At 37.0% G+C, this 8,958-nt stretch overlaps 1 protein-coding gene across 1 annotated transcript; it reads right to left on the reverse strand.

Moving 5' to 3' along the window:
- Window positions 1-7,601: 7,601 nt before the first annotated feature.
- LOC105048361 (eukaryotic translation initiation factor 1A) lies at window positions 7,602-8,383 on the reverse strand. Its single transcript, XM_010927660.4, has one exon. It carries the CDS (start codon window positions 8,296-8,298, stop codon window positions 7,861-7,863), a length of 438 nt encoding a protein of 145 aa, XP_010925962.1. The 5' UTR covers window positions 8,299-8,383; the 3' UTR covers window positions 7,602-7,860.
- Between the last annotated feature and the right edge of the window lie 575 nt (window positions 8,384-8,958).

An 8,958-nucleotide genomic window follows, 5' to 3' on the forward strand; every position in this document is an offset into this window, starting at 1 on the left:
GCCTTAATGATCACAGTCCGAGTCCTCTTTGATTGGAGGTTAAACTTAAGTGGTCGTCACACAACCATGGTTGCTGTCATATCGTGCAATGGCTTGTGATTACGTGTCCTGCGGTACTGTGTGCCGCATTATTTCGTGTACTGATCCTCGCAATCAATGATGTTGCATATAAAACATTTCATGCTTCTTGAAAACACAAAGCAATCTTGAGACAAAATATAATGGTTACTCAGTCTGCTCACAATCCATTTCATGGCAGCCGAGTTGACGATTAGCTGAATAACCGACTCGGCTAATAATCTGACTCGACAACAATGTACCAATCTCTTATGCAAACTATGGTGATCAGAGTTGCATTTTTTCCGGAAAGAATTGAATCATCTTTGGCTGTGCTCTTTTATGAAAGCATTTTCGAAGATCATCTTTCTTGTGGTTCCGAAAATTCGATGAGGTGGGAGATGCAGCAACTTTGGATCTTATTTCGCATGATCCAAAGCATAGTGTACCAATCCTTTCTCTGCAGCTGTTATATACCAATAGTTTGTGATATAGCAAAGACATATACACTTCATGTAAGAATAAATAAATCCTGAACCATTTAACGTATTCAGACCTTTGAAGTGGCTGTATCTTTACAATAAGATGGCTTGGATCTCAATCAACTACAAGCTCGGCATGCTTTGGAGTTTCTCCACCCATTAAAAATTGCCACGTTCATAACTTGAAATTGACAAAACAGAGCCGTTCTAGCCATTTAGGCCTATTTATCATGCGGCCAAAATGGCACCTAAGCAGCGACCAACATCAGCAGTAGATAAAATCACTATTTCCAGGTGACTCATGCTGAGAAATGCATTTCGTCATCCATAGATGAAGCCCTTGATTACCTAGCATCAATTCAGAGAAGACTTAGGAAAGGAAGGCAATGACACATTGACCAACTGGAGAAGGATTTCGAGGCATTCAAGAGAAAAAAGATGGTTTATGAATGTGAAAAGGTAATGACAACACTTAATAGGGTTGTTTACCATCTGGATACAGTGGGGAAGAAAGATGAGAAGTTGCCTCTGCAGAGGAGTTTGTCCTTGTTCAACCAAATACAAGCTGAAGGTTCCTGTTTGAGAGCTATGCTGCCTGGTAGTCTGATTTAATTAATTTCTTTCCTGTTATGCCAAAGTCTTATAACTAAATATATAGCTATTTGTCACCAGATTTTACTGCAAACCTTCTTCCATTTGTCCCTTCCCTTAATATGAATGGAAAAGGCTTGCTGCAAATGATAAAATTAATCTGGGATGCCAGAAACAAGAAAACTATACATTCTAAATAGTCTAACATCCAAGTCCTGATCTGATAAGTTAATTATACAGGAAAAGCATGCCAGTAAGAAGTAATGCTGTCTCAGCAAATCACTGCTATTACAACAAGCCAAATCCAACATCGGATCAAGTGACGGAAGAAGTCACAACTGCTGATAAGATCCATCACAACCGCTAAACATAAGTCCGATCAGAAAGGGTATGCGACAGAATTGATCCAGAGTTGTAACAGCAAGCTGGACCCCTTCAGGGCAATATCATTACCATAATCAAAAAATGGTGGATGCATAAAGGGAATGAACACAAATTCACTGCTTGTAACTGAATAAGAACAAATCATCTAGGAATCATAAATAAAAGAATCACAATACGTAATGTAACCGGTATTGCTTGGATCTTAAATCTTCATGAACAAAGACAAAACTAGGAAGACAACTCAGCAAGAAAATACCCCACACAACTCGGTCAAAAAATACCCCAGGACAGTAATATTGTTTTCTGTTAGCAACCAACAAAACATGCATAAACACCATTGCAACACTGTGGGGCCTATCATGAGGCCTCTTGCGACAGTAGCACAAACATCAAGCTCAAAAAGTTAATCAGATTTATTATACAAAAATTATTATATATCAATTAAATATTGATCAAGCAATCCACACAAAGCTCAAAGCTTTCTTAGAACATAACATCAAGCACCAAATCAGGGCATCTTCATAAGATGCTTGCATCTCATAATCCACTGGGACTGTCTGAACGACCTATATAAATTTTCTTTATGATGATAAGATGACCATGAAATGCAACTGAGAGCAAGAAACAGCTGTACATAAAGCAATATTAGATAAAATGTTTAACAGTCTCCAAACCTACAAGATGCCAAAATAATACCATGGAAATGGAAAACATCGTTGTTTCTGAGAGTACAATTTTTGTCTGGACATGAAAAGAAGCTGATCGTGAACATTTGATGTCTAGGCAATATATAATCTTCCCATAATCTAGGCATAAAGAAACCTCATTGCTCATATATCCTTTGTTTGCAACCAAACATTATGCAGCGTAGAAGATGCTGCTCGACTAAAACTTGGATTATAAATGCAGCATCCACAACTGTTGAACCATGTCAGCAAAAAATCTAGGCCATGAGATCAAGAAAAACAGCTAACTTCACATTTGTCACCACTTAAATTTTGATATTAGCAAAAGACCAAGAGAAAGTAAAAATTAGACCAAAGCCTTGAAGTAGTGAATCAGAGGCCATTAAGGTCAACATTTACTTTGGTCACAACATGCTAGACATGTGAAACAAGAAGGAGAAAAAAGGCCAATAGTAATAGTGGCATTACCTAACGATGCTGTCCTAGAAAAAGGTACTACTTCCATTGTACATCCCATCCCACAAAATCGAACAGGTTGCTCACTCTTCCTACAAATTCAATCTAAGTAACATGTAGTCTGTAAAAAATGATGATTCCAAACATAACCTGACAAGATTACACCACCCATCGGATTCAAAAAATGAATCTAAAACATCTGACAAGATCCCCATCCATGTCATCCTTTTATATATTCCTCAAACGGACGTGTAAATAGTGAGATGATGTAACAGTATAAATAATGGCACATGCACTTAGTGAGAAGATGTAACAGTAAAATAATGGGTATGAGTTTGAGACTGCTTGAAAAAACACACTAAAAGTAGATATTTTTGCCAATTACAAATATCAGTCTAATTTATGACCTATGCATTACAGACTCTTGGCAATTAAATTTCAACCAGATAAAGAGATAATGAGCTAATGCATCAAATGTGTATATTTACCATTTTCTCCGGTCATATTGCTGTTTGCCACAACTCTGTTGCTATGATTCATCAAACATTTGCCAGTAATCCAGTTACAAACTGACTCTTAGGGGAAATACTTCTGATAATACTATAGACATGGCAGCACGACATGCTATCATCAGCAAAAACTTCTGCTGGCAAAAAATAAGATGCCAGACCTCCCCGCCACATTCCCCCCCCCCACAAAACCAACAAAAAGAATAAAAAAAAAAAAGAAAAAGAAAAAACTACACAGCAAATAAGAAAATAAAGAAAAAGTGCATATGAAATGTTTCCATCATATCAAGCATCATATAATTTGTTCAGAAACAAGAACAAAAGAGTACGGAAAGATCACAACCATCAATCTCAAAGGAGACATAACAAATAAATTATGAAAAGCATTCATATGTAGCCTAATTACAACGAGGCAACAACTTTGCACTATCTGTATTTAATTTGCACAGAATGGCGAATTGATTGACAGACAATAGCGAATACCATAATAAGGTTTTCATGCAGTTTATTAGGAAAGCAGGCATGAAATAGAAAATAGAATCTAATACCGTTCCCACTCCCCACAATTAAGGCCTATGATAAGCCCTTCAGGTGAATCAAAGTGAATATGCTACTGAATGATGAAAGAATTCCTGGCCATATTGGTGATTGAAGGCCAATGCAATTCATGAGTCCTGGATGAAGAAGCTGACACAAGGGACAACATACCATCAAAGTTCTCAAATGCATGGTTGAGAACTAAAAATCAAGAAAGCTGGTTTATGCAAGTTATCATACCTTCCTCAAGCCTTCATATGCATGCTCCATATCATGCTTGAGGCTTCACATGCTCTCTCTCTCTCTCTCTCTCTCTCTCTCTCTGTGCGTGCGCATGCGCACTGTCACATACATGCATGTGCGCACAAACATACACGCACAAAAAAAGTTCTTGACTCATCAACAATTTAAGATGGTTAAAGAGTACTACTTATGTAACCACAATGATAGTAACTATATTGGTTCTTTTTTCCCCTTAGAAATCAACAGAAGTTTGGATCAAGGCTCAACAACCAAGTTTCAGTTTTGGTCTAGGCTTTGAATTACATGGTTTGTGTTTTGAAAGTTTTGGACTTTTGGCAATCTAAGTAGTCTTGGCTACAACTTCTTCGAGTTTAACGAAAATGTTGTTAAAAAATCCAAAAAACTAAAACATAAGGAAAATGGGAAAAAAAGGTACAGCAATTTAAGGAAGAAATTAGACATCATTTTACATTTTGGTGTATTGTTTGTGAGCTTTGGTTGTATAGTTTCAATATTTTCATCTTGAAACAATCAAAAAACTTAATGCTTTTTAAAAGTGAAAAAATCATGTCACATGTTAAATCACTGAAGCATTATATATCTTGTTATTATTTGATGACCATCAAAAAATCATGTTCATGAGAATCATAATGCCTATAACATATAAAGCTCTAAGATAAGCCATGAATAGGTCCTATGACTTGTTGGTCTAAATCTATTTGAATGCAACACAGCAATGCTTCCAAATTTTCTCAAAACTAACAGAATTTGATTTTGATTTTGAGAAAATGCTTGATGGATGAAAATGTAAGACAAATTGGACACATATTCAACAAACTTGGCCTTATAAATTAGGTTTGGCCAAAGCTCTCCCAATCTTGAACCAGTTACAGGACAAACAAAACAGAAACACATTGCAGTCTTCAGTTCTGGAGTTCAGCCAAATCTTCAAGCCATGATGGGATCTCTTTCCATTGTAAAATGTACATAAGAGCTAGAATGATAGCCAGATTTTCAAATCATGATGGGCTTCGTCCAATATTCCTCTGTTATACATTCTTCCTATTATCCTCAACCGTTCCTCTTGTCAATCTACTTTTCAGTTTCTCTACGAAAATTATAAAGACTCTCATCAGCGTTATTGAATCTTCCTAATTGATGGACAGACTGAATTTAAGGATCCTCTTTCATTGATGCAAAATATTGTAGTTAAGGGAAAAATAAAAGCAACGAACATAGACTGACAACAACAATGATGACAACAACAACAAGATACAAATCAAATAAAATTTCTAAAATTATCTGATTACTTCTAGCTTCTCTATTAAAGTCCCAATAATCCTCATTTTGACTATCAGATCTTAGTAAGAGATAAACAGACATGACGCTGACTGTCCTTTTGTATTGATACAAAAAGTTATATTCAAGGCAAAATAGAAAGCAAAGAAGATGTCAAAGTGAAAATAAAAAAACAAATACAAAAAACAAAGAGTTCCTAAAATTAGTTGAAATTCTAAAAGCATTTACTATAAATTGTTTGCAAAATTAACTGGAATCAAATTAGCAACCAAAAAGAAAGTTAAGGCATGGTTCTGAAGAGCTCCTTCCAGATTTACTTCAGTAGTGAATTATTTGTGAATGGAGCTAAGCACAGCTGCATAGGTATTCATGCTATCCATTAAAATGTCATTAGTAGATATATGATGAATAAACAGAAATCAAATCAAGTAATAGAAAATTAATAAAAATAACCAAAAGACTCTAAATTAAAATGTATAAAGTCCATGATGTATATCGCTCCCTCGGCTTATATAGGTCCGTAACAAGAAACTCAAGCCTTTTTGGTTCAATCTTGTTTCAAAGCCAGGGTCATACAAATCCAAATACAAGCATCTATACAACATGCATAAGCCATGATACAGACTTAGTGACAACTAAAGTTTCAGTAGAAATTTCTAAATATTAAACTTCAGCTGCCAACTTATACTCAACCCCTAACATGACAGGAAACACATTTACTCTAGAATACAGATCCATGATAATATTGGTTCCTTGAAAATTATTCTTTCCATCAACTATAGCAATTTCTATGGAGTCATTTCCATAAAACATGTATGTAACGCCCACTCTCAATTCTCTCCCACTATATCTTACTACTCCAAGACAGAAATCATGTGTCTTCATAAATCTCTGAACAAATTTCTGAAACAAAATAAATCCACCTCATCTAAGTGAGTAAAATGCCCAACATAAGTGCTTCATATTCCCTGTGCCTGACTTAGCGACAAGTGCAAACTATAGGAGGTTTATCACAAGACAGATCATTGAGTGCTATAATATATCAAATCTTTGGTAGAATCCTGCAAGTCATATCCAATCTTCCAAGTTTTTCTAACTCTTAGTATCTGAATGCCCATATGCAAAGACTGTTATTCACAATTCACCAAATATTTTTTCCAGATTACTTGTTCAGCCTATTTCGACCATGTTAATGGCAGAACGTATGTGACCAGACTCCCTCTTTGTGGTTCAAATATCCTTCCATAGCCAGAATTTCACATCCCAACACTTGTAAGATTCAAAAAAGAAAAAAAAATCATGCCACACCTAAATTGCTACTATTGTATCAGGCACTTTCTTTTCCATCAGCCCCCCTCTTCACTAATCCCTCTCGGCCTCTCCAAATAGAAAAGAAAAAAAATTAAAAAGAGCACCCGAACTAATGCTGTCTAGAGACACATATGAATTGCATGTGCCAAACATTAGCATAGGCGTTCCGACACCGTTATGATCCATTTGATTTATGAATGGGCATTCATATAATAGATAGACATATCCAAACAACAGAAATATGTTGTCTATATGCAATTTTAAATTTCATTTAGAATCCATTTTCCTCTCTTTGTTCTATGCTACTAAAGATAAAGATTAGGTTTGAAGTGCATCTATCAAGGATAAGAGCCATTCAAATATTATGTACATGTGGCGAAAACAAAAACACCGGCAAATCAAAACATATATAAAGAGAAGGCATACAATTCATAACAGGGGGGCAAATAAAGAAAAGAAATAACAAAGTCACCAATGATGACTTGTATGGACAGTGAAATACATGACGAACTCTATGTTATATCCATAAATACACTCAACAAGTGCAAGTAAATTTTTTCAAGAAAATAACAGTGGATCACAGAACATGCAAGCCCCTCAATTTAAGTACCAAGTAAACAGCCATCGATGGGGATCATAGTGTTTCGGATTACTTACATCCGTAGCATAATATGTCATACATATTAATCACATCCATCACGACCAGCAAATTGATTCATGAACCATACATCGTATATTATGCACTCAATCCAACAAATCATAAAATAAACCTCCCTGTGCCATAAGTAGAACAGTAGAAAGTCTCTAGCTCAGAGAAAGAAAACAATGTCACGTCTTCTGCAGGGAAATTTCTTGAAAAAAATCCCAATTCACAATTTTTTCGTCTCTCTGATTACCAAAATTACATCGTATTATCAATCTTTCCCTCGCATTGTCCACGTCCAGCACTTATCCAACGAAGCATTCAATTACCTCAATCATGAAACACATAAAGGTGAATTTTTTAAGTAACAAAGAGTTACCATTCCATTCACATTAGATAGCAGTAAAATAAAGTGTATGCACTAATAATTCTAGCGATCATCGTCACCAGAAACGCTGAATCCAAGAGTTACAACATAAGCAAGCATACGCAAATCCACCACCACCATGATCTTCTACTTCATAATAATAAGATCAAATGTCCATTATACGAGACTACCTCAAGCTTTTACCTATTGAAAGAAAGACAACATCTCACAGAATAGAAATATAAGGACGGAAGGAGAAAAAGAAGATCGAAGGCAGATGATCCCCCGAGCTCTTTCAGATCTTATCAATGTCCTCATCCTCAAACTCGATGTAGTCGTCTCCGGCGCCCTCGTCCTCCTCATCGAGACCTCCACCGATACCCTCGTTGAGGCGGGTGCTCTCGGGGAGCTCGCCATAGGCCTTCAAGAGCCGGGCCTCGTCCGGCATGTACTTGAGGATGACGTCGGCTTTATCGTCCTGGTAGTCGCGGAGGCCAACGAGGACGATGTCGCCGGCGGCGATCCATACCTTCTTGTGCATCTTGCCTCGGATGTGGCAGAGGCGCTTGGTTCCGTCGATGCACATGGCCTCGCAGCGGCCGTTGCCGAGCATCCGGAGGACCTGGGCGTACTCCTGGCCGTCCTCCTTGAATATCAGCTCCCGCTTCTCGTCATCGGCCTCGTTCTTCCCCCGCTTCCGGTTCTTGCCTCCCTTCCCCTTGTTCTTCGGCATCGCTGGAGGCGGCGGGTCGCCGGAACCCTAGCCCTATCTCGCGATCACTCGGGAATTCTCTTTTGCAGAGAGAGAGGAGGGGAAACGGCGGCGGAGTGGTTTATTTATAGTGCGTCCTATGCGGACGTGGAACTATCGGATTGTGGGCAGGTGTCCGCTCAAGTGGTCCGCTCGCGCGCGAATCGTGAAGTGGGAAGCGAAAATTCTTTATTAGAAAAATGGCTCTGTGATTGTCTCGTAGTTATTATTTTTTAATATATATTTAATATTTATAATTTTATTTTTTAAAAAAATTATATAATAAAAATATTTTTATTTTTAAAAAATTTATAACATTGTATGACATATTATAACTTTCTATAGATAGTATTGTGGTTTATTTCTGATTGACGTCAAAAAATCGAAAAGCACAGTACTGAAGCAACCTGCAAAAAAATTCGGATCGTAGGATTATGCTCTGACGGGGACTCTCCAATGCTTAAATTAGAATGCACAAATAGAAAAGCAAAATTTTTATCTTTTTGAGATAGATTACTTACCTGAATCCTCAGACTTGAGTATTTATAGAGGAAACGGCTGTATAACCATTTTTAGTAGACAGGCTAGCCAAATCTGATATAGCTATTTGGTTGTGATTCTCAAAATCAGATGATTATACCT

The sequence above is a fragment of the Elaeis guineensis genome, chromosome 7, assembly GCF_000442705.2.
Source record: "Elaeis guineensis isolate ETL-2024a chromosome 7, EG11, whole genome shotgun sequence".
Classification (NCBI taxonomy): domain Eukaryota; kingdom Viridiplantae; phylum Streptophyta; class Magnoliopsida; order Arecales; family Arecaceae; genus Elaeis; species Elaeis guineensis.

What these genes read in the sequence shown, in the direction of transcription:
- LOC105048361 (XM_010927660.4), bottom strand. Translation starts at nt 8,298, where the DNA reads ATGCCGAAGAACAAGGGGAAGGGAGGCAAGAACCGGAAGCGGGGGAAG.